At 35.2% G+C, this 25348-nt stretch overlaps 1 protein-coding gene and 3 non-coding genes across 4 annotated transcripts; all 4 read right to left on the minus strand.

The window, feature by feature from the left end:
• Nucleotides 1–23665, minus strand: LOC126811397 (60S ribosomal protein L13a). Its single transcript, XM_050536987.2, has 7 exons — nucleotides 23562–23665; nucleotides 21367–21439; nucleotides 19371–19436; nucleotides 12490–12591; nucleotides 4871–5016; nucleotides 2875–2997; nucleotides 1–106 (listed from the first exon to the last, which is right to left on the minus strand). The coding sequence occupies exons 1-7, from the start codon at nucleotides 23577–23579 to the stop codon at nucleotides 23–25; spliced, it is 612 nt and encodes a 203-aa protein (XP_050392944.1). The 5' UTR covers nucleotides 23580–23665; the 3' UTR covers nucleotides 1–22.
• LOC126813703 (small nucleolar RNA Z195/SNORD33/SNORD32 family) lies at nucleotides 191–272 on the minus strand. Its single transcript, XR_007677029.1, has one exon. It is a non-coding gene; the product is annotated as a small nucleolar RNA Z195/SNORD33/SNORD32 family (small nucleolar RNA).
• On the minus strand, nucleotides 9738–9819 carry LOC126813702 (small nucleolar RNA Z195/SNORD33/SNORD32 family). Its single transcript, XR_007677028.1, has one exon. It is a non-coding gene; the product is annotated as a small nucleolar RNA Z195/SNORD33/SNORD32 family (small nucleolar RNA).
• On the minus strand, nucleotides 11977–12057 carry LOC126813701 (small nucleolar RNA Z195/SNORD33/SNORD32 family). The gene has a single exon (XR_007677027.1). It is a non-coding gene; the product is annotated as a small nucleolar RNA Z195/SNORD33/SNORD32 family (small nucleolar RNA).
• Nucleotides 23666–25348: the final 1683 nt, after the last annotated feature.

Below are 25348 nucleotides of genomic sequence, written 5' to 3' on the forward strand. Positions count from 1 at the left end.
TATTTTTCTAAATTTATTTCTTTCAATTGAAACCATGTGATGCTAGAATTTTGTCAAATTCAGCTGTTTTAGAAGCAACATTTTTTCTTGCTTGGGCTTTCAATTTCTGAAAAGAAAAAGGAAAAAAATTCTTGATAAACATCTGTCAAAACAGATAAAACAAATATTGCTTTACACATGAATTATAATTTCTGTCTCAGATGGTGGTGCATGTAAACCATTTTCATTAAATTGTTCAATTAAGTGAATTTAACATAATCATCACCGACAGAAATAATAATCTACATGTACTCGTGTATGAACCGACACTGCACAGGTTGAAAGTAGTAATTTAGTATAACTCTGAAACTTGACCTGGTAGATCAACGACACCTAGTCTATGTTACTCCCCTATAAACCAAATTTCAGTCATTGGGACGGCCTTAGTGTCGCCACCAACCCTGAACCAACGACAGTCACAGATTAGTATAGATAATGCATAAATTCCATGACAAAGCGTGCTTAAAACGAAGAATATCTTAAAACTTTCTCCAAAACCTACTAAAACACGCAGTCTGACAGTATAGCTGAAGCCATAAATATATATTCATTACCAAATTTACATGCATAATCTATAAGAGGCTGATAATGTGAATACATAATCCAAATACACATAGATAACTTAAATTCTGTTAAATAGAATTTTAACTAGTGCTGATATCAAGTAAAATTTTACGCATCGATGCATCAGACACAAACATCGATTCTCGTATCGATGCATCGGGAATTTGCCGCCATTTTGTTAATCAAAAATTACAGAAATAACATTAGTATTTCTGATAGAAACATAAATTTCCCTAACATTATCATTAGGCCTTTTATAGAAATGTCGATTTATTTGAATAAATTTATTTCCACAATATTCTTCTGTTATTTATTATGACATTAATATCGTCTGATTCACTTCAAAGTTCAATTGACACTCGTTAGCCATTGTTCAAATTTGTTGTGAAGGCGTGAGGGGTGAGGTGATTACAAGAGACAGCGTTTGCATTATTTATACGAATCGTATCAAAGCCTGTCTATAGGGGTTTATGAATTCTCTATTGCTCGTGGCAGAAAATAAGACTGAATCATTTTAAAACTAGCGTTAAGAACCGGCCGCGAAATATTATCCTTCTAAAATTGGCCTTGGGGTTAAAGGACACGATAGCCAGGGGACGTAACCAGCAAACGCAGTCTTTGTAGTCACTGGAAAATGGAGACAAACATAACGGAAGCGTAGGGTAAACAGGTCAAGCCTAATAATAGTTCGTGCGGGATTCATTGAATTGTTCCGTTACATATATATTGTTTTAATTTGAATTATAAAAACATATTGAAAAGGTGTTTTTTTATTCTAGTGGATGAACTTGTGAACTCCTCGGACACATAAATTTAAAGCTAATTATTAGTATTTTTTGCTGTTGGATCGATAATACGAAAAAGGACCGAGAATCGAATCGGCACTAATTTTAACCAAACTGATTAAAATACAGATCCTATTTTGTTTTGTTTTTTATAGTTCAAAATTGCGTTTTACTTGTCTTTACTACACTAGGATCTGGAAGAGTTGTTATATTACTGGAGTTTTGGATAAAGTGAGGGATAAGGCAATGAAACGGTCTGTTACAGTGTCTTCTTGGGAGTGCCATGCACGGAACTGTGGGAAAACCACTAGAAACGTCAACACTGATTGATTAATCAATGTCTGACGTCATATAGGGACAAAAGCCGCTCGTCGACACGACCTATCAGTAAACTTGTTAGATCTTCATGTAGTGTAGGCCATCGAATGTATAAACCAGCAGCTGCCAGGCAGGATACGCCCACATTTTGCAATAGATGGATAGAGAACAAGCTAAAAACAAACGTGATATTTTGTGCAATCAGGGGCAATAATCCAGAAAGTTATGGTCTGAAATGCACAAATATCAAAAGGGACTGAGATCTGTGGGATATAAAGATATGTTTTAAGTTCCATTAAAATCTGATCAAAATTGTAAACTCTAGAGGGTCCACAACCATCGTATTTTGTTGGGCAGTTTCATTTCAATTTTCCCGAAATTCAAATTCGGTCTTCTATAATATGGTATTGTGATGTATTTAAACTGTTTTTAAAATCAAAAAAAAAATTGTGACCTCTAGTGAATGCGCAAGCTAAAAACAGGATTTTGCGTACAATCAGGGTCATAATTAAGGAAGTTACGATCTGATATGTGTGAATATCAAAAGGACCAAGATCTTTGAGATATAAACATCCATTTTAAGTTTCATCAAAATCGGATCAAAATTGTGACCTCTAGAGGGCCCACAACTTTGATATACCAGATGTTTACATTATTTGCGTACGAGGGTCGACCATTTTGTCTGGCAATTTTCAAGAAATTCGAACTCAACCAACATGGTGTAACGGTAATATATTCAAACATTTTTTTTAAATTGGGTAATAATTGTGATCTCTAGAGGGACCACAAGCTAATAATGCGATTTTTCGTACAATCAGAGGCTGTAATTCAGCAAGTTACGATCCGATATGCGTGAAGATTGACAGCAACCAAGATCTTTGGGTTATAAGCATGCATTTCATGTTTCATCAAAATTGGGTGAAAATAGTGACATTTAGCGTGTCCACAATCTAAAAATGCGATTTTTCGTACAATCACTGGCCATAATCCATTAAGTTATGGTCCGATACATGCAAATATAGAAAGGAACTGAGATCTATCGTCAAAATCCGATTAAACGTTGTGACCTATAGAGTGTCAACAAACAAATTGTGGACAGACAGTCGTCCAGGGGCAACGGCATGATACATGTGGGCGAATAATAAAATGCAGAAATGTTTTAACTTACAGCATCTTTCTTCTTTTCAGAGAAATATTGTGATGATCTGATCTTTCGGCGCTCTTCCATTGTGTCAATAACATGTCTGTATTTCCAGCCAATTTCATGAGAAATTCTTTTCAATTCACAGTACTGAAAATATAATAAAATAAGTCAGGAACTTTTTTTAATTAATGCGTGTGAAGTCATTATTGATTTTAATAACAATTTAATCAAGTCAACAGTGAGGCTGATGTCCCATGGCGAAATCCTAACATAAATAGATGACACATTAATTAACTGCTTAGCTTTAGCGGGAAATATCATTCCTTGAACTCAGTCAAGATATTAACCTAATGAACATCTATACCTCAAATGAAAGTCGAGTTGTTATGTTTGAAAGTCTTGACCAATCAAACTGCTTATCGCTAATTAGCCTAAGCAGAAAATTCTAATCATCAAACTTAGTCAATGTATTGATATAATGAATCTATACTCAAGAGTTTGATCGCTCTCACCAATTGGAATAAAAGTTCACAAGTCTCAATCAAATTGCTCATCTCTGCTTAGCCACAGTGGAAAATGTGCATGCTCGAACTCTCAAGGCATTCACCTAAAAGACACCTACTTCAATTAGAAGGAAAGTTATTGTTTCCAAAGTCTCGACCAATCAGTTTAAGTCTCTATTTTGCCAAAGTAGAAAATGCTCAGCATCGAGCTTTGATAAGATATTGATGTAATGAAACTGTACACAAAGTTTAACCACAATCATTCAATTAGAATTAAAGGTGTTGAGCTCTGAAGTCTGGACCAATCCATAAACTTATCACTCTGCTTACCCCGAGCCGAAAACTATACACACACACCAAGTTTCATCCCTCTCACTTAATTTCAATCAAAGACATCATGTTCCAAAGCATCAACCAATCAAATTGCTTATTTCTGCTTACTCTTAGCAGAAATAGCTCATCTTCGAACTCCATCAAGGCATTCACCTACGTGATCCCAATTGAGTATTCACTGGTGTATATTGATAAATTCCTAGCCATGCTTTTCTTTATTTAGTTTATTTAGGGCGTATGCTGTCTATGACCTGCCATGTTTTTATTTTTCAAAATTCAAATATTTTTCATATATTGGTGTGCCGCTATTTTGTCGTGTATTCCAAGGTGTGCCGTTGGCTGAAAAAGTTTGAAAACCACTGACCTAATGAATGCCTACGTCAAGTTTGAACAGTCTAGCTAAATTAGAAGGAAAGTTATTGTGTCCCAAAAGGTGTGACGGACAGACAGATTTTAACAGTGTCATAACAAGCTAACAGTGAGTCTGATGTCCCCCGCCTAAATCCCGAAATAATGAATCTATACTCGGAGTTCCATAGCTCTCAACCAATCAAATTGCTTATCTCTGCTTACTGTAATCAGACAATATTCATCATCGAACTCCATCCAGGCATTCACCTAATGAATGCCTACACCAAATTTGAGCATTCTACCTCAATTAGGAGAGTTATTGTGTTTCAAAGTCTCGACCGATCAAATTGCTTATAGCTCTGCTTACCCTAAGCAGAAAATGATAATTATCGAACTTAGTCAAGGTATTGATGTGATGAATCTATACACCAATTTTCATCACTCTCACTTAATTAGAACTAAGGTTATCGTGTTCCAAAGCATCAACCAATCAAATTGCTTATCTCTGCTAACCCCAAGCAGAAAATGCTCATCTTCGAACGAACTCTATCAAGGCATCAACCTAATAATTTTCAGCCTAATTTTATTTTGCGCCATCATCTAGCCAGCAATGTCAGTTGCCGGAGACATTTATTTTGTGTAGCCTAATATGTACCATTGGAAATTTATTGTCCTGTATTAGTTTATTTCTTCAAAATTGAAAGTGTGTGGACTATTAACAGTCTAGTTGATATGACAACAATTGATGAATTCACTCCTATTGTATTGTAGGGAATTGCAGCAGTACAATTCTGGTTGAAGAAACTTAAAAGACTGATTTGGTTAAGACATACCTTTCTAATAGGGTTAAGACGAATAACTCTGAGAGCAGATGGGATGATAACCCTCTTCTTTTTATCATAAGGTGCTGGAATACCTTCATATACAGTAAGGCGGCTCATAGCTTCTTTTCCACGCACAGTTCTATGAGGAATCATACCTGAATAAATCCATATATCCAAGTTTTAGTTAAAGATACATTATGTAAGATTTAGATAAAAAGCTAGCCATTCTTGCTATAATTAATAGTTCAAAAATAGATAATTCAATATCAATATTTTGAAAATTTCATTAAAAATGAGCTAAGATATTAGTACATTTTTTGTAGCCACTGTACTGGTTGTTTGAAGCTTAGGCTCTGATCTCCATTTTCAAATTATATCAGTAACGGTCGAACTATTCTAATCTAATGAATATCAGAAATATCTGATGACATCGAGAGTTGATTATGGTTAGCCAATTACCCCCCCCCCCCCTGTACATGCCCTCTGAAAATGTACCCCCCCTAATTCAACCCTATTTGCAGATTTTTTTTACAATTTTGAGCTTGAATAACATCCAATAGTAGCTTCTACAACTTTATTTAGGTTTTCGACGGTGCCGGGTCCAAATATGGCCCCAGAAATAATTTCCAAAAATCCAAAAATATTGGAATAATGCCAAAGTGATTGACACAGTGTTAATTTTCACCTATGACCTATTACGTAAATACCGGAAGATCCTTTGTTGGAACGTATGTTTTTTATTTGATAATTTGCGAATATAACATTCCTTTTCATTGGGTGTTTTTTTTTTTATTACTAAATCACCATTAATTTTAAGAAATAAAAACAATTGAAATCAGTTCTCACTATAATAGTTAAAGATAGGGTGCCAGGCAATGAAACATATGCCCACAGCAGCTAAATCGTCCGGGCAGTCAACAAAAGTTGTCATATATTTTTATTTTTTTCAGTAATGAAACATTTATAATAATAATACACTAAAATATGATTAAGAATAAGAGTAACAACTCATTAAGTTATTATCAGAAAATCATTAGAATTTGTTTGGTTTTAAAAAGTTCTGCCCCATGCTAACATTTAGCATATTAACCATTTAATATCATGGATTTAGCTGTTCAAGTAATCAAAATTCATTGAAGATAGGTTGCCAGGCAACAAAACGTACGCCAACAGCAGCTAAATCGTCAGAGCAATTTACAAGGGTTGTCCCATATTTATTCTTTTGTAGGTAATTAGGGGAATTTAACAGACAATATTCATACAAATGACATTATAATTTTTGTTGTTTGAGGGTTCACAAGGTTCTAAAACCTAAAACAAGGGCCGAAATCTAGAATTAATCTACTGAAATTCAGGCTTTTTCGTTTTACTAATCAATTAATGCATATAAATTTCATACAGATCGGATGATAACTTTTGTCGTTCGAACATTCACAAGGAACAACAAAGTGAAACAAGGGCCATAGCTCACAGCGTAATTAACGGAAATTGCTGAAATTCAATAGGCTTCTTCAATTCACTAATTTAAATGATGCATATCAATTTCAAACAGATCGGATCATAACTGTACAAAGTGAAACAAGGGCCATAACTCTAGATGTAATTAACGGAAATTGCTGAAATTCAATAGGCTTCTTCATTTCACTAATTTAAATGATGCACATAAATTTCAAACAGATCGGATTATAACTGTTGTCATTAGAGCGTTCACAAGATTCAACGAAGTGAAAAAAAGGGCCATAACTCTAGATGTAATTAACGGAACTTGCTGAAATTCAATAGGCTTCTTTGTTTTACTAATTTGAATGATGCATATAAATTTCATACAGATCGGTTGATAACTTTTGTTGTTAGAGCATTCACAAGGTGCAACAAGGGCCATAACTCCAGAAGAAATTACCGGTAGTTATTGAAATTAAATAGGCTTCTTCATCTCACTAATGCAAACAACATATATAAATTCAAAACAATCAGATGATAAATGTGAAATGAAATTAAATGAAATGGAGTTTAACGCCCAACTGTGTGCTATGAAGGAAATTTTGCCTGGACAGCGGCACTACGGCCTACTCTTATATCGAATTCCAACTGCCAAGGGATCTTTTACGGTGACGCCAATGTGTACACGGGACCTCGGTTTTTCGTCCCATCCGAACGACTAGACAGATTTCCTTGTCAGCCCCTCCGTCCTGCATCACTGACAAGGGAGAACCACGCCGGAAAATCTGGATGAACTTTCTCGGCCAATGCAGGGATCGAACACCCGACCTCCAGGCTAGCGAGCTAGCGTCTTACCCACGTGATCCCCAGATTATAAATGTAGTCTGTAGAGTGTTCACAAGAAATTGTGGGCGACGGACAGACCGACAGACGGGGGCGACGGCAATATACGACCACATTTCCATGTGGGCCTATAAAAAACAATATACTTGTTCGTCTCAAGACCTTAAACTCTTGTATCAATCTGAAGTCAATCGGATGATAACATAAGCCTCTAGAGCGTCACAAGATATTTCAAAGTGATCAAGGGCCATAACTCTGGTCCTAATTATCAGATATCATTGAAAATCACTAGGCTTCATCTCGTGAAAATAAACACTGTATAAATTTAAATTCAATAGGATATTAAGTTTAACCTCTAGAGCGTCCACAAGATTTTTCAAAGTGATCAAGGGCCATAACTCTGGCAGTCATTATCGGAAATCGCTGAAAATCAATAGGCTTCTTAGTCACATGCCCTTAAACACTGTATAAATTTAAAGTCAATTGGATATTAACTTTAGCCTCTAGAGCGTCCAAAAGATTCTTTTGAAGTGATCAAGGGCCATAACTCGGGCAGTAACTTCTTAGTCACATGCCCTTAAACACTGTATAAATTTAAAGTCAATTGGATATTAACTTTAGCCTCTAGAGCGTCCAAAAGATTCTTTTGAAGTGATCCAGGGCCATAACTCGGGCAGTAACTATCGGAAATAGCCGAAAATCAATAGACTTCTTCGTCTCATGACCTTCAACACGTGTATAAATTTAAAGTCAATCGGATATTGACTTTAAAGCTCTAGAGCATCCACGACAATATACGACCACATTCCCATTGGGGGTGTATAAAAACTAGATAATGGAGAGGCAATTTGCTGAAAATTTCAGTCAAATTGATCGACTATAAACCGAGAATTAAGCGATTGAAATTCCGGCCTAGCCTCGATCATCATTACTTAAGTCGGTACGATAAAAATCATAAGTCTCGATAATCCATTTCATGATTAAGTTATGAATGGAAGTCGAGCAGCAAATGGGATCATAATCCAATAAATATCGCAGGCTAGCAATGTCATCGAGAGTTGAGTATGGTCTGGATTAATTAATTAATGTCTTATTAATGATTTAGATAACATTTCAGGCCTAAAGACAGACCCGCAAATGGCAGATTTAGCTCTTGCATAATGTATGTTTAAACATTCGATGACTAATTCAGTTTTATATCTTAAAATATATAGCAGATGAGTCAACCCCCAGTTATGAAAAATACAGGAAACCAGCAATGAAAGAAACAAGAGAATGGGAGATTTTTTTTTTTTCATCAAATAACTTCATTTTCATTCATAAGAACTTTGATGGAAAATCTTTTTCAGTTTTAGATCAATATTGTTAATGACAAACTGTAATTACGCTTATATTTCTATAACTTTTGAGTCAGATTATTTGCATGTATCGAGATCGATATCAAAGTGTTATAATACTATCGCTAGTTATATAATGAGATGAAAAAGTAATCCAAAATCGCAGATGGGAAGTCGGCTAAATGTCAGTCAATGGCTTCCGATTTCACACTCAAGTCACGTGGCATGAATTGTTTTCTTTCGCGGGAGAATTGTCAAAATCGCATCGAGATTCAGGCCTACTAACCATGGGGAGAGATGACCTAATGGAAAGAACCTTGAACAGGTCTCTATTTTATCAGATATGCTTATGCACAATGCTACCATTACAAGAGAGGGAGAGAAATGGGGTTTGACGTCCACTCGACACAAGACTATGTCATTTCGGAGCCAACATGGTTTAATTTTATTTTATTAATTCGCTTGCGCATAGTGGTATTTAGCAGTGGGAGGAAACCAGCAGCCCTACTCCTTGTCACGTACAACCAGGGATTTGAAACCACACCAGTTAACTCAATGACGGGCCTCATGATACAGCACGCATGTGCTAACCATTCGGCTATCCACCCCCCCACTACCATTACAATATAATTTATTTGTTCCAAACAATAGTAATCACAAACACACGTTGGGCTGTCAAGCATATTACTGGAATTAGAAGTTTCCGGTCAATTTCAACCAATCATGAGGTCGATTTATGAAACGGAAGTAAGGAATTATCTCCTTTTGTGAAAGTAAAAGTAGCCTTGGCATGACCATTTTCCGTGAGAAATCCCCCCCCCACCCCCGTGCCGGAGAAGGGTCGCAACTTCATGAGTCTCACCGAAAAAACAGGTTAGCTAACACGTCTGATATATAGTGAAACCACAAATGTTAATTTTCCAGGAGTTTCAAGGAGTAATCTCGTTTTTCCAATACTGGAAATCACATTTTCATTTTTCCAGGAGATTCAAAGAGTTTCAAGGAGATGTACCCTGTGTCAAGCAAAATAATGATTTGTTCACAACTTGGATAATATTTCAAAGGTATTTACTGAGCCGTTTTTCGACCGATATGCCACTTATTGATGGTGAAACCTATTATCGGATCATTACTAATTAATAGTTTATGTAACATTTAAGACCTAAAGAAAGACCTGCATTAGGCAGATTTAGCTCATAATGCCTGTTTAATCCATGAATTAAATAACTGTACTGGTAATATTTGTACAACACGTTTCTGTCTCAGATGGTGGTGCATGTAAACCATTTTCATAAAATGTTTCAATTATGTGAATTTAACATAATCATCACTGACAGAACAACTACAAAGATTTGGGAGTAGATTTCTCATCATATGCCCACCTAATGCAATATTTTAAAGGAGCTGTTCCAGTTTTTTTTTTAGCAAATAATTTTTTTTTAAATAAAGACTGACATCCACCTTAATCCGGCATAACTATTTGAAGCTCTGTCAATTTTAATACATCACACAAGAAATCTACAAATTGACAGCTGTAGGCCTGAGTAATCATGTTTATTAGTTTGGTGTAGTGTTAAAGTTTTATGTATCCGGCCAAAATTCTTTATCTGAGTTATATAATTCCATTTGGCAAATTTAGTAACATTTACTCAGGAAGTGGACAACCTTTCCCCTTGTAATTAGGTGTTTCGGTACCTTGGTACAAAACGTGTATCGTTTTCGTAATTTGAGTTTAGTCAGAGTTTGCAACCAAACTGTGCATGGTGCATTCTGCCATGTAGATATTGTTGGCCTTCATGGAACTATTAAATATAATTTGGGTCATTTTTTACAAACATGAAGTGGTTTAAAGATGGGACAAATAATCTCAGATTGCCCATATCTCGGTTATTTCTCAATGGATCTTTGTCGGGTTTTCATTTTGGGATTCTTTGGACGGATCCCATAGTGGCTTTGACGTTTTTTTCGAAATTCGAAAGTATGCTCAATTAGTTTTAGAATCAAAGACTTGAGAATGTTTTCTTCAGCATTTTTTCGACATTAAGGTAACGTATCTCTGTTAGTATTCGAGGTATCAAGTTGAAACCGGGTAAGAATAATGAAAATATTGATTCCTTCAAAATGGCATATTACCGGAAATGAAATGAAATGGGGTTTAATGTTCTGCTCCTAAACTGGGCTAGTGAAGACGGGCATACGTCATATAGCGTGCTATGAGGGAAATTTTGCCATGGCAGTGGCGCTACAGCCTACTCTAATATCGAATTCCAACTGTCAAGGGATCTTTTACGTGCACGCCAATATGTACACGGGACCTCGGTTTTTCGTCCCATCAGAAAGACTAGACAGCTGTCCTCCGTCCTGCATCACTGACAAGTGGAAACCACGCCGAAAAATCTGGATGAACTTTCTCGGCCAATGCAGGGATCGAACACCCGACCTCCAGGCTAGCGAGGCAGCGTCTTATCTACTTACACACCATGACCCTTTCTACCAAAAACCTTTAAATCAATATTCAACTCCGATTTTCGAAAACTTTTTTGTTTCGAACCAACTCCAAATGGCAACAATTATTAAGACCTTGAGCAGATTTTTGAATTTTGATTTCGTTTACTTCCGGTTTTACATAGATTTTTTTTTTTGACTTTTGACTTACTATCTGGTGACCTAGCCATTCAATGACCCTTGACCATTGCATATATGAGGAGCCCGATGTTTACTAACAACTAATATCACATATCCAGGTTTTATTAAACATACATAATGCAACAGCTAAATCTGTCTATTGCAGGTCTTTCTTTAGGCCTGAAATGTTATCTAAATTATTAATTAACCTATCCAGACCATAATCAACTCTAGATGGCATCGTTAGTGGATTATGAGCCGATTTACTACATAACTTTCCTCCATGATTTAATGATTAAATGGATAATCGAGACTATGCTGTTTATCGTACTGACTTTAGTAATAATGATCGAGGCCAAGTGGAAATTTCAATCGCTTAGTTCTCGGTTCATAGTGGATCAATTTGAATGAAATTTTCAGCAAATTGCCTTTACATTATCTAGTTTTTAACTATTAAAGTGAGAACTGCCAACTCGTTATCGAATCTCCCATAATGTATCTTTAAGATTTCAAAATGACAGGTTTTTCCACTGGTGTAGTTCAATTGTGGACATGACAAGGCGTGACCTGACGAACCGAAACATGTCAGTTCTAGTTTATCGAATTGAATTGGATCATGTACTTTTAAAAACAAAATGCAATTCATTTGATACTGTGAAATTGGAGATGGCTACTTTAACTTTCTTTGTTATTCCAGCCGACTGTTTTAGTTCTTTAATATCATGCAGTAATCTTTGAACAGTGTTAAAGTGATTTCACAATCATTCCAATGAATCTTTATCCTATCCCTTTATTAATGCATCTGCAATTCAGATATTATTGGGGACAGATTCTGGTATCTAGGCAAAATAAATAACTGCAATGATTATTTCTGTCTCAGATGGTGGTGCATGTAAATCATTTTCATTAAAATTTCAATTAAACGATTTTAACATAATCATCACTGACAGTATGAATTTGTTTCATCTAATAACAGATATTGGTATTTGCTGTTGAACCACCCACCTATCAACTAAGTTTGATAATGCTACCTAGTTAAAGAATTTCAGGAATTGCTTTAAAGGAATACTGTCCCTTAGGTCATTCACATGGTTTTATGAGTTGAAACAAATGCAGAGGCAAGGACATTTATTAAATGGGGAAAGTTTCATTTAATCCAATTCAAAATTATTCTTCTAGAGTGTCTGCAAAAATGCTTGACAAACTACAGATACATGTACATTTACAGTAATTGTGGTAATATTAACTTGGAACTCGGTTAAAAATAAATGTTCATTTTTTATCTTATTTCAGAACTCAAAACAATTTAATTGTGTTAATACTAACAGAAATGATGACAATTTTTGTCATGATAAATTAAAAATTGCCCAAAATTCCACCAACCTCGGACACATCTGTAAAAGATTTTACGTGGAGCACGGAAATGGAAAGGACCTCTTGAAGGCTTTACATTACATCTTTTTTTAATTAAACCCAGATACCTATCTGAAAAACAAATTAATACATTTTAACAATTTATTCAGCATATTATTTTGAAAAATGATAAAAAATTCTTTGACACAAATCATTCTTTGACACTCTCAGTTATAATGTATGAAATGTTTAATCACTGATTCAGACAATGTAGGTATGTAGTCATCATTGAGTGTCTTAACATTATTCAATATGAAGAACTTAAGTACCCTAAAAGGACAAGATCTCAATTTTGGGGAAATATAAAAGTGCATATTGTTTCTGATTAGTTATCCTGGGTCTGGTTCCTATGTTAAGTTAAACTGCAGACTAAACATGATAATAGATTTTTTCTAGGAATCAGACATGTCCCAGGTGTATGTTCTTGCATGAAATAGTTCCAAGATATCAAGTCACATTTCTCAGCTAAGTATCAACTAAGAACACTACATATGGTTCAAATAATCCATCTCAATATTTACAATCAGACTAGAGCTGGGCGATATTGTTTACGTCACATGACTTCTCGCTCACTTTTCCACCCGACCAATACCCTTAGAATTATCTGTGCTATTAAATTTCTGACAAATTGTTTAAACAGATTCTTTGATTTTCCAAAGGAATCATTGATTTTCAAATTGAAATAAATTTTAATAAAGCAAAAATATAAATAATATCAACTATATTGAAAGTTCCTGTAGACTGGTTATCATTCAGCGGTGGATGTGTCAATTATCATGGCGGTCCGTGATCCATAAAAATTAATATTTGAATAAAACAATGGACACATTTTTACTAAGGCCTTATGTTTTATAGTAAAATTTAGTATTTTTGCATTGCATTTTCAAGAAGGTATGCGTTTGAATGAGAAAACCAGCGGCTGCCAGGCAGGATATGCCCACATTTTGCAAGAGATGGATAGAGAACAAGCTAAAAACAAACACGATTTTTTGTACAATCAGGGACAATAATCGAGAAAGTTATGGCCTGAAATGTGCAAATATCAAAAGGGACTGAGATCCTTGGGATATAAAGATACGTTTTAAGTTTCATCAAAATCGGATAAAATTCGAATTCAACCTTCATTATGGTGGAATGGTGATGTATTTAAAACGGTTTTTAAAATCGGATATTAACTTTAGCCTCTAGAGCGTGCACAAGATTTTTCAAAGTGATCAAGGGCCATAACTCTGGCAGTAATTATCGGATATTATCTTTGGCCTCTAGAGTGTCCACAGGATTTTTTGAAGTGATCAAGGGCCATAACTCTGGCAGTAATTATCGAAAATAGACTTCTTCGTCTCATGACCTTTTACATTGTGTTTAAATTAATTTAAAGTCAATCTGATATTAAAGTAGCTAAGTCTCTAACTCATTATCATCCAAAGTCGTCGACATTGAAAACACAAATTATTTGTCAATTTAAATCAACACTGATGTTGTGATCTTATCGGGAAAAGATGGACTTCTGATATCCAATATTAAAGACAAAATAAACATTTTACTATTGGTACACGAATCATGAACCATAATGCGTTTCAGCTCCATTTGTAAAAAGGGGCTCGAAGAACGAAGCTAGATATATTCCACAAGTCGTGTCAACCGGTGACGTCATATTCTTATCTGGAGAGCATGCGCAATAAATACTATCGGTGTAGACTGGAATAACCAGACAATAGAGATTGCCCTTCAATTGAGACTTACGGCATATTTCTCTGAACATAAATGATTTGAAATTAAGAGTAAAGATAGGTTGCCAGGCAACGAAACATACGCCCACAGCAGCTATATCGTCCGGGCAGACAACAAGAGTTGTCGCATATTTTTACTTTTTTCGGTAATGAAACATTTATAATACATTAAAATCCGATTACGAGTAACAACTCATTAATAATTATCAGAAAACCATTAGAATTTGTTTGGTTTTTATAAAGTTCTGCCCCATGCTAACGTTTAGTATATGAAACTTTTAACATCATGGATCTAGCTGTTCAAGTCATAAAAATTCATTGAAAATCAATATACTTGTCCGTCTCAAGACCTTGTGTATCAATCTGAAGCCAATCGGATGATAACTTTAGCCTCTAGAGCGTCGCAAGATTTTTCAAAGTGATCAAGGGCCATAACTCAGGCAGCAATTATCCGAAATCGTTGAAAATCAATATGATTCTTCATCTCATGGCCTCAAACACTGTGTATAAATTTAAAGTCAATCGGATATTAACTTAAGCCTCTAGAACGCCCAAAAGATTTTCCAAAGTGATCAAGGGCCATAACTCTGGTAGTATTTATCCGAAATCGTTGAAAATCAATATGATTTCTCATCTCATGGCCTCAAACACTGTGTATAAATTTAAAGTCAATCGGATATTAACTTTGACCTCTAGGGCGTCCACAAGATTTTATGAAGTGACCAAGGGCTATATATAACTCTGGCAGTAATTATTGGAAATCGCTGAAAATCAATAGGCTTCTTCGTCTCATGGCCTTAAACACTGTATATAAGTTTAAAGTCAATCTGATATTAATTTTAGCCTCTAGAGTGTCCACAATTGCTTGTGGACGCCGGACCGGGTGACAATATAAATAGGCGAATTTTATGTACAATCAGGGGCCGTAATTGAGGAAGTTACGATCTGATATGCGCAAATATTGAAAGGAACCAAGATCTTTGGGATATAAACATGCATTTCAAGGTTCATCAAAATCGGTTTAAAATTGTGACCTCTATAGGGTCCACAAGCTAAAAACGTGATTTTTTCGTACAATCTAGGGCCATAATCCATGAAGTTTCGATCCGATACATGCCAATATCAGAAGCAACCGAGATCTTTTGGAGATAAACCTATATTTCAAGTTTCGTCAAAATCGGATAAGAATTGTGACCTGTACATTGTCCACAAACAGTTGTGGACGTCCGGACGGACCGGGGCGACGAAAATATAGTCCACATGAAAATGTGGGCGTATAGAAACATGTTTGCTAGGGTAAATGAATAGCATCCAATCATACCCAGTCATAAAAAACATGCACGGCCGAAAGAACACAAGCTTTTTTAAAATGTTTTTTGTGCCTCCTTCATGTAAATATTCTTAATTTAAATAAAATATACTTGAAATTAAAATTGTAATAAACATGGACCAATATTTTTAGCAAGTCTTCATGGCTATAGATAGATCTGTGTTTGTACCAGTTCATTAAACTTTGTAAATTCAGTACTGTATTTATGCTTATTTTTTAAAATAATATTGACTAGAAAGTGTCATTTGAATACTCTGGGGGTATTTCAAACTTTTTATGCATGTTTTTTTTTAAACAAGTGACAAACTGAAATTATTGACATTTTAAAAAATATCGCGATATTTGTTTCCAAGGATATCGCCCAGCTCTAAATTGGACTCTAAATGTTCTGTGCCTGCGTGAGGAAATAAGTCAAAACGTTTTTTTGTTTTTTGTAATTACACCCTCAGTTTCAAAGAATGAATAGTCATAATCATATGATCAGACAATGTAGGTATAAAGCATCATTGGGTGGCAATAACAGTAGGCTTTTATAAATGCTATTCCAGTACCTGTATAAGGGTGTTTAGTATCCTAAAATGCCCATTTTAAAGCTAGCTAGCACTGTAAGTTTTGTACTAGTGCTGGCACGATATATTGTTGAATCTATGTATCACGATTCACCTTCTTGCAATTTGTGTATTGAACCGCACGATGCTGAACCGATATATCACGATTCTTTTTTTAATGTTTTTTTTTTGTCACTTCAAGCAGTGACCTGTCACTCTTCATTATCAATGTCACACATTATCCATTGGTACACAAACACTCTTGCCTTAATCGTAGAGACTTGAAATTTGTTAAGGTTTTTCAGGGTGCCTAATTATATCACATCAAATTTTAGACTAATCGGTCAATAATTTTTGCTTGTCCCACCTTCAAAACGAGGAATAGTAGCCATAACATAAATACTTCATATCCATGTAGCAAATGTCATTTGTAATATATCACGGGAAATTAACGTCTTTAAATTCCTGCTGGAAGTTTTGTATAGTTACGTTATTATTAGCACTCACTGCAAAGCACAGAGACAGCCTCGACTGATTGACAAATTAATTGTTTTGTAGTATTTATTAACCTGGTCACTATATAAACATTCTCAAAAGGAAACAAATCAAGTTGATGTGCTGATATATTAAAATAGACAGGATATAGTAAAATTGTTTATATTATCACTGGAGCACATGCTGTGTGTCGATAGGGTCAAACTTGACAACATGTGGGTCACTGGTACCATTCAGCATGGAGTGTGTGTAACAACATGTGTAGTAAATTCTTTGGAAATACTGGACATGTTAAATAATCAAAATTATTTTGTATTTAAAAATCCAATGGTATGCTTTCAAATATTTATGTCATAACTAATCTTATAAAGTATAAGGGAGGTTGTTGTGCAAGATGGAGAAATGAATGTCAAGAATGAATGAATAGAAGGGGTACAAAAAATGTCCATGCTCTAAGTTTTACTACTGAAAATCTGTTATGATTGAGTTTTTCTTGGAATTGGAGAAATAAATGTGAATGTTTTACAGTTTATTTATCTATATTGTTGCTAGTTTAATTCACAAACCATTGAAAGGGCACTAGTACGGCTAAATAGATCACTAGTCCGCACAAAAAACAAATGGGATCATCCTTAGGGTATAAGGAATATGTATGAAAAGTTTTTTTTCAAGATGATCGATTAAGAATTCTGGACTGTAGGTGACACACAAAAAGACCAGTGGCTGAAGGCAGGATACATCCACATTTTGCAAGAGATGGATAGAGAACAAGCTAAAAACAAAGATAGGTTGCCAGGCAACGAAACATACGTCCACAGCAAGAGTTGTTGCATATTTTTTTCTATTGTCGGTAATGAAACATTTATAATACACTAAAATCTGATGAAGAGTAACAACTCATTAAGTAACTTTAGCCTTTAGAGCGTCCACAAAGATTTTTCAAAGAGATCAAGGGCCATAATTATCGGAAATTTTTACGTGTCAAGGGACCTTTTACGTGCACACCAATGTGTACATGTGACCTCGTTTTTATTTTGTCCCATCCGAACTACTAGAAAGCTGTCCTTGTCAGGCCCTCCGTCCTGCATCACTGTCAAGGGCAATATGATTAAAACACAGATCCTATTTTGTTTCGTTTTTATAGTTCAAAATTTCATTTTACTTGTCTTGAGTACTCTAGGATCTGGAAGACTTGTTATCATAATAGGTCCATAACATAACATCTTAACTACTGAGATAGTAAGAAGAGAATACACAATGTGAAGAGGAAGCAAAAAACACAAGTGAAAATACTAGATGATCAAGGGCTGTTCCAAACTATGTAGCAAGAAAAGAATGCATGGGTCATTTTATATGACAGATGTGGCGACCGGTATTAGTATGTGTGCTGCTTTCCCCACCAGACAGAAAAGACCCATGGTGCTACATACTTTATAAGATTAGTTATGACAAATATTTGAAAGCATATCTTTGGATAATTTAAATACAAAATAAGTTTATTTAACATCAGCTAATTCCAAAGAATTTACTACACACAAGCCATGCTCTATGGGATGTTACCAGTGACCTGTATGTCGTCAACTTTGACCCATTGGCACAGCATCCGGTGCTGGAGTGATAATATGAACAATTTTACTATCATATCCTGTCAATTTTAATATTTCCTCACATCAAACTGGTTTCCTTTTGGGACTTTGTTTATGGAAAGATGAGGTTAATAAATACTGCAAAACAATTTGTCAATCAGTTGAGGCTATTTACTGCTTGGCAGCAAGTGGTAATAACATCTACAAACTTCGAGGGGGAATTTAAAGACCTTAACTTCCCCTCTGAGACTTATTACAAATGACAAGTGCTATTTGTATTTATGTGGTCTCGAGTCTTAGTGAAAGAAAATAATGTTGCGGCTACCATTCCTGGGTTTGAAGGTCAAGTATGATATGAAAACGAATACCTGTTAGTAATTTTTTGAACCAGTTGAACAGTGCAGCTGAACAGTGACCGGTTAACCGTTTGCTCCCACAGTTATTTGGGGTATAAACTACATATTAATCACCCCCAAAAGACCAATTTTATTTACCAATTATGTCACAAACTTGGCCCGAAAGCATGATAAAAATGTTCATTATCAAACTTAGTCAAGGTATTGATGTGATGAAACTATACAAATTTCATCACTCTCAATTAGAATTAAAGTTATTGTGTCCCAAAGCATCAGCCAATCAAATTGCTTATCTCGGCTTACCCTTAGCAGAAAATTCTCATCTCCGAACTCCATCAAGGCATTGACCAAATAACAAATGCAATTTTGTGATTGTAAAATGCAACAATTCGGATGTAAAAAGTAAATATTGACTTCATAATCATTGTACTACTCCGCCGCACTCAAAATCATTTTATACAATCAAAATTAATGGTAATCTTCGACCATCGCGCCATAGAGAGAATTTCTTCTGGTCATGTGACTTAATTGGAATACGTCGTTCAGTGTGAAACTGTTGCTGGAGGCAGCCATGATTGTTGACTGCAGATCAAGTAACCGATAGGTCGGGAGAACCTTCTCGCTTGCTATAGATCAGATACTTTTTTTCTTAACGCTTGTATTTCCATTACTACACAACAAATAGTCGGACTATAATGGGTCCTATGTGTTATTTTACACATGGAACAAAGATTGATGCTGCAAACTCAGAGCGTATCTAAGACTACTCAATGCCCTTAAAACAATTACAGTGTATGGATACTTACTCTTTTGTCTGTGGTATTTTCCTGATATATTTATACCTTCACATCTTACAACAATTACCTTCTGACCTAAAAATTAAAGGGATTTTACAAAAACTGAATAGGGACACAATACCAGAGTTGACTGTGAAGAATTTACTCAAAAACTTTTAAGCCCAGCTTGTCTTCATGCACTTGGTTGGTGCAGAAAAGTAACACATTAAACCTTATTTCAATAAGCATAATAATATATCTTTCATTATTTACAGGAGCCACTGTTAGGGTGCCCTCAACAGCCAAATTTTACTCTATTAAAAGTTGAACTCGCCACAGCAATATGCATACTTCAGTGACTAGTCACAAACTGATTTCTGGCTAGGAATCCAGTGCGAGAATAATCAGCAGTATTGTCAGTGAGGCTATAAATTATCCATTGCATGTGAAATTTTCAATACATCTATCGACTATTAAACATACATTATGAAAGAGTTAAATCTACCTAGTATTTCAGGTCTTTCTTTACTGTCTGAACCATTGTAAATTTTAAACTGATTTCTTCAATTATGAACAAACTACTTAAAGCGAGAATTTCATATTTTCTAAGAAAGTCAAAACATAATTATTTCTATGTCTTTTGCTCAATAGGTTATCAACTCACTATTATACAATCATGGGCATTATTTCCCACCCTTAAAAATCATTGACACAGGAAATAATAACAGTTACCTCCCTTGTTTTCCTATTACCTCCATGGAATAGCCATGTTCAAACGTTTGAATTTGAGCGGAAAATGATATTTTTGCCAATTTCTCAGCTGGCAATAGTGAATTATAGGTAGGGGTTATTCTTTAACAAGGTAGGACTGTTTATGGATACCATCTATTTTAAGGCTTTATTTTAATAAATTTTAAAAATATAACTTAAAAATATGAAATTGTAGCTTTAACTTTGGTTATTATAAACTTACCTGTGTGTTTGAAATCAACTCCCGTTAAATAAAATAAAATCCATTGCACAACTAAATATCCCAACACACATAACACACGTATTCTTTTATATTGTTACCGTCTTTTACATTCTAATTCTAGTAAAATCTCTGCAAATTTGATAACTTTACCTTTTGAAATATTTTGTTTCTTTCAAACACACGTGCAGCAAAAAAACAATTACATTCGTTTTACCGGCCTAAGATATTACCTATGATTATCTTTAATATGATATATATACAAGCAATATACTTATAGATGTTATTGAAGCCGTAATTATTTGATCGAAAGAATGCTATCAAATTAACAATACACTCGGAGACTTCTGAGGTGAGCTTCATGATCCTTGTTAAATTGTTTATAACAAAGATAGGATATTTTTAGTTTTTATATGACTTATTTTTAGGAGTATCCGTACAATCAGTGATATTTTCGTTGTGAATAAAATATGATGGACTGGCGATCAATGGTTTCAATATAAATCTATGTAATTGCCTTCAGTTGATATTTTTCGTTTCCCTAACTAAAATGATTGCGCTTTGTTTTCATTGCAACGCGTGGTTGTCAAACTATCTGTCAAAATTAAACCACCCCCGCAACAGCTGCATTGGTTTCGCCCAACACTTTACGAAAGCATTGTTGTCATCCACTCAGATGAAATTACCAGTAAATAGTCAAATTTGTCAGGAGAGAACTTTTCTATTCGTTGGGATATTTAGTTGTACAATGAATTTTATTGAACAGGAGTTGATCTCAAACACACAGGTAAGTTTATGATAACCAAAGTTAAGTAGCTTGTTCATAATCGAAGAAATCCATTTAACATGTTATCTGAATTATTAATTACATTAATTAACTTATCCAGAATCGCTAAATTCTCGGTTCAGAGTGATCAATTTGACTGAAATTTTCAGCAAATTCCTTCTCCATTATCTAGTTTTTAACTATTATAGTGAAAATTGCTAGCTCTTTATCTAATCTCCATTAATGTATCTTTAATCACTGGTATTTAAAAATAAATATTAAAAACTAACCTTGAAGAAGGGTTTTGGCAACAGTTGCGGCCAATCTGCCCAGTAGATGCCCACGGGCATCTAGAATGACGGGCTGCAATAAATAAAAAATCAACAGATTTAATAAAGAGTCCATCTCAAGTCCGATACACCACAGGAGTGAATTTCTATCTGTACTAGACAATATACAATAAAAAAGGACCAGGAATGCAATGCCTGGTGAATCCTCGATTTTACCTGCTCTCGCTCGAGGTCTTTTTTTTTCAATACTTTATAATGTCTTGGAATCTAACCTCCACTGACTCCCTCAGATGTATTTTTTCTTCAATCTACTTGTTTTGATTTGCATAAATACTAGCAAAATATGATCATAACCACTTGTTTCCAATCCTTAAATTACTTCCCTCTAATACATTAATTTGTGCGTTACCCTATATTTAGATTTCAATGGTGTCTGCCAAACCATTTAGCAGAAGGGGATGTATTTTTAACAGCATGTTGTGTCGCACATACTGACTGTAGCGAGGTAAGCAAGGTCTTATTTTCTCACTAAAATGTTCCTTTACATTGTTCAGGCGTTGACACCTGACTGTTAAGCAGTAAAAAATTGCCCAGTAAAATTGACTGGGAAGCGAAAGTTTTTCAACAAGGATTCAAAAGGATGGTTCCTAGACGTACAGGGCGAGTGTAATGAGACCTACGTTCAGAGCTGAACTATGGTTTGACATGACTTGTGGAATATGTCTAGCCTCGTTCTTCGAGTCCCTTGTTACAATTGGCGCTGAAATGCATTATATATATGGTACACGTTTCGTGTAGGCCTACACAGTGGCTATTGTTACGATGAGTCGTAAAATTCGTCCTCAGGGTATTGTTTTGTTACGACCATTAATTACTTCTCTGAATCAATGGATTTCAACTTCACTGCAGGGCCGGATCCAGGGTTCTGTGCAAACCACTAATGCATGTGGCACTCTGATGATTACCCTTTGCTCCAATGTATGCCCCCCCTCGACAAAATCCTGGATATGGGCCTGACTAGGGTTAGGGTTTAACCCTACGAAGTGTATATTTTGCTGTCTGACGGTTCTTTACTTTATTACTATTTAGCCGTACTTCCGTTCGACATGCGCAGTTGTCGATTCCTGATATATTCCACCATTTTGGAACATTAAGAACAACTTGTCTTTCAAGTTCAGTGCAGAAGCACGATTTTACGGGAAAAACGTAAACCACTGACAGTCTAAGTACTTAAATTAAAAACCAAAATCCGCAGAAATGCGCCCTTGACCAAAATAGAATAATATTCTTAATGCGTTTCTACAATTTACATTTATTATCTTATTTTCTTTTAAAAAAAATTCTCCAGTTTCATCTGACATTAAGTATGGCTATTTGCTTCCTTATAAGAAACGGAGAAAGAAGCAATGTTAGACAAAGGACGAATAGAACTGTCTGGTGGTTTTGGGTTAGGTTTAGGTTATGTGTTACTGTTAGACGGTAAAATAGCCCACGAGTTGAAAGCCGGCATCATTGCCAAAGGGAAAACTGCTTAGTCCAGGAATCGGACAACTGCGCATGTCAAACGGAAGTGACGGCTAAATAGTAAATAAAGTAAACTGCGCATGTCAAACGCAAGTGACGGCTAAATAGTAAATAAAGTAAAGAACCGTCGGACGGCAAAATATAAACTGCAGTGCCTAGTATGCCTTAACCTTTGCCAATGGAGGGCTCTGAAAGCACCGTTGTAACAATAGCCTGAGGACTATTTTTACGTCTTGTCCGAACAAAAGCCACTGCGTTTCGTCGTGTACCAATGGTAAAGTGTTTATTTTCTCTTAACTATAGATAGGCTATTATTACTATTGGATATCTAAGCCCATCTTTTCCCGGCAAGACCACGACATAAATGTTGATTTAAATTGACAAATAATTTGTGTTTTTAATATCGAAGACTTTGGCTAATATTGAGTTAGAGCTTTGAGTTTATGCTTTAATTCGTAAAACGTTGGTGACGGTGATGGGTTGTCTTCTACTTGTTACACTTACTGACTTAGTCTTATTATTGGGCCCTCATTTTTATGTTATTTGAGAGTCTTACCACTCAATACAAGAAATGTTATTTACAGAAAAGCAATAATTAAATCTTTAAAATTAATTTATTTCTGTCAGCTGGGTAAAAAACGATTTAATTTCGACGAATAATTTTTAAGCACCTTCTTACTGAACAGCATGATGGCAAAAAGACCGTTTTCGGGGCTCACACGTGGTCGTTCACGGCGTACAAAGGAAGTTAAGATAACTCTAATACTGTAAACTTGACTTTCCAGCATTTTTGTGGGGAAACAACTCAATGGCGTTTTTATCGACATCAGGCTTCAGACTAGCAATTATTTTCCCATTGACTTCTTAAATGGCTGTAATATCACAGGCTGTAGCCTTTTGCTCAACATTCCAATGGTTCCAATCTTTATAGACACAATAGAGACCACATTTGGCAATCTCCTCATCATAATTTTGTAGAGGGTTGACCGTTTAGATTTTTTGCTACAGAGAGATTTATTATATTATAGTTTATAGTTATATTATAGGCCTATTGACTGGGGGGAAAATCTCACTTCCGACACAATGATTGCTCTGCAGAAAGACACTTTACACCCCCTATCCCTGTGCTGTAATATCATCAGTATTACCCAAAACTGCTATGAAATTGCAAATTTGGTCCTTTTTCTCCAATTCTAGACAAACAAGCCAACAGTGAGGCTGATGTCCCCCGCCAAAATCCGAAAATAAATAGATGACACATATTAATTAATCGCACATTTATTTTTTTCAAAAGTATCAAGCAATCAAACTATACACTAAGTTTCATCACACTATCAGACAGAATCAAGATTATCTTGTCCCAAAGCATCTACCAATTAACCTGCACTAATGTCATCCCTCTCAGTGATTGTAGTGGCCTAGCGAATATTCACTGCCGATCAGTATAATAAACAGCAATGAGGATTCTTAATTCATATATGCCTACATTGTTTTTCTAGTTTATTCTATTCTTGTGTAATATCCTAATTAATGAACCTGCAGTGATCTTTATTTGTATTCCCAATTGTTTATGTTGTTGTTCTATTCTTTAATAAAGCGCTTCCGTACTATCTGAATCAGTGGAAGTAGAGGTTCAATTCAACTGCTACTATTCTATTGTCTTAATCATAGAAACCTAGTTGAAATGTCACTGTAATAAAATACAAGTAATTGTTATTATCCATATAGTTACTTTTATTCAGTTTACATACTGTCTTATCATTTTTTTATGCTAGTGTCATTTGCTTGATTGAATAAATTTAATAGCAATCAATTGGGTTGTTGAAAAGCTCTCTAGTTGAGTGTTTGATAACCACAATAAAAAGAAAATGAAACAACATTATCATAAATTCTTGATTGTTATAAAATAAGTTCCATATAAGCCTAATTGAAACATAACTGATGCCTTTTCTCTTTAGTCCCATGCACAAGGAAATGAAATGAAATGGGACATAACGTTCTACTGTTCTGCTCCGAACTGGGCTAATGAAGATGGGCATACGCCATACAGTGTACTATAAGTGAAATTTTGCCCAGACAGTGGCACTACAGCCTACTCTTATATCGAATTCCAACGGTCAAGGGATCTTTTATGTGCATGCCAATGTGTACACGGGACCTCAGTTTTTCGTACTATCTGAACAACTAGACAGCTGTCCTTGTCAGGGGTTTAACGGTCTACTTTTCTGCACCATTTGGTTTAATGAAGACGGGGGGAGGGAAGCCATGCAGTGTCCTGTGAGGGAAATTTGGCCGGACAGCAGTGCTACAATTTTCTCTTTTTTTTGGAATTCCAACTGTCAAAGGTTCTTTTACGTTTAAGGGACCTCATTTTTTCTTCCATTCAAACAACTAGATGTTCATTGCAATGACTGACAACATGACACTACACTAGAAAACCCTGAGGAACTTTCTCGGC

The sequence above is a fragment of the Patella vulgata genome, chromosome 2 (assembly GCF_932274485.2).
Source record: "Patella vulgata chromosome 2, xgPatVulg1.2, whole genome shotgun sequence".
Lineage (NCBI taxonomy): Eukaryota > Metazoa > Mollusca > Gastropoda > Patellidae > Patella > Patella vulgata.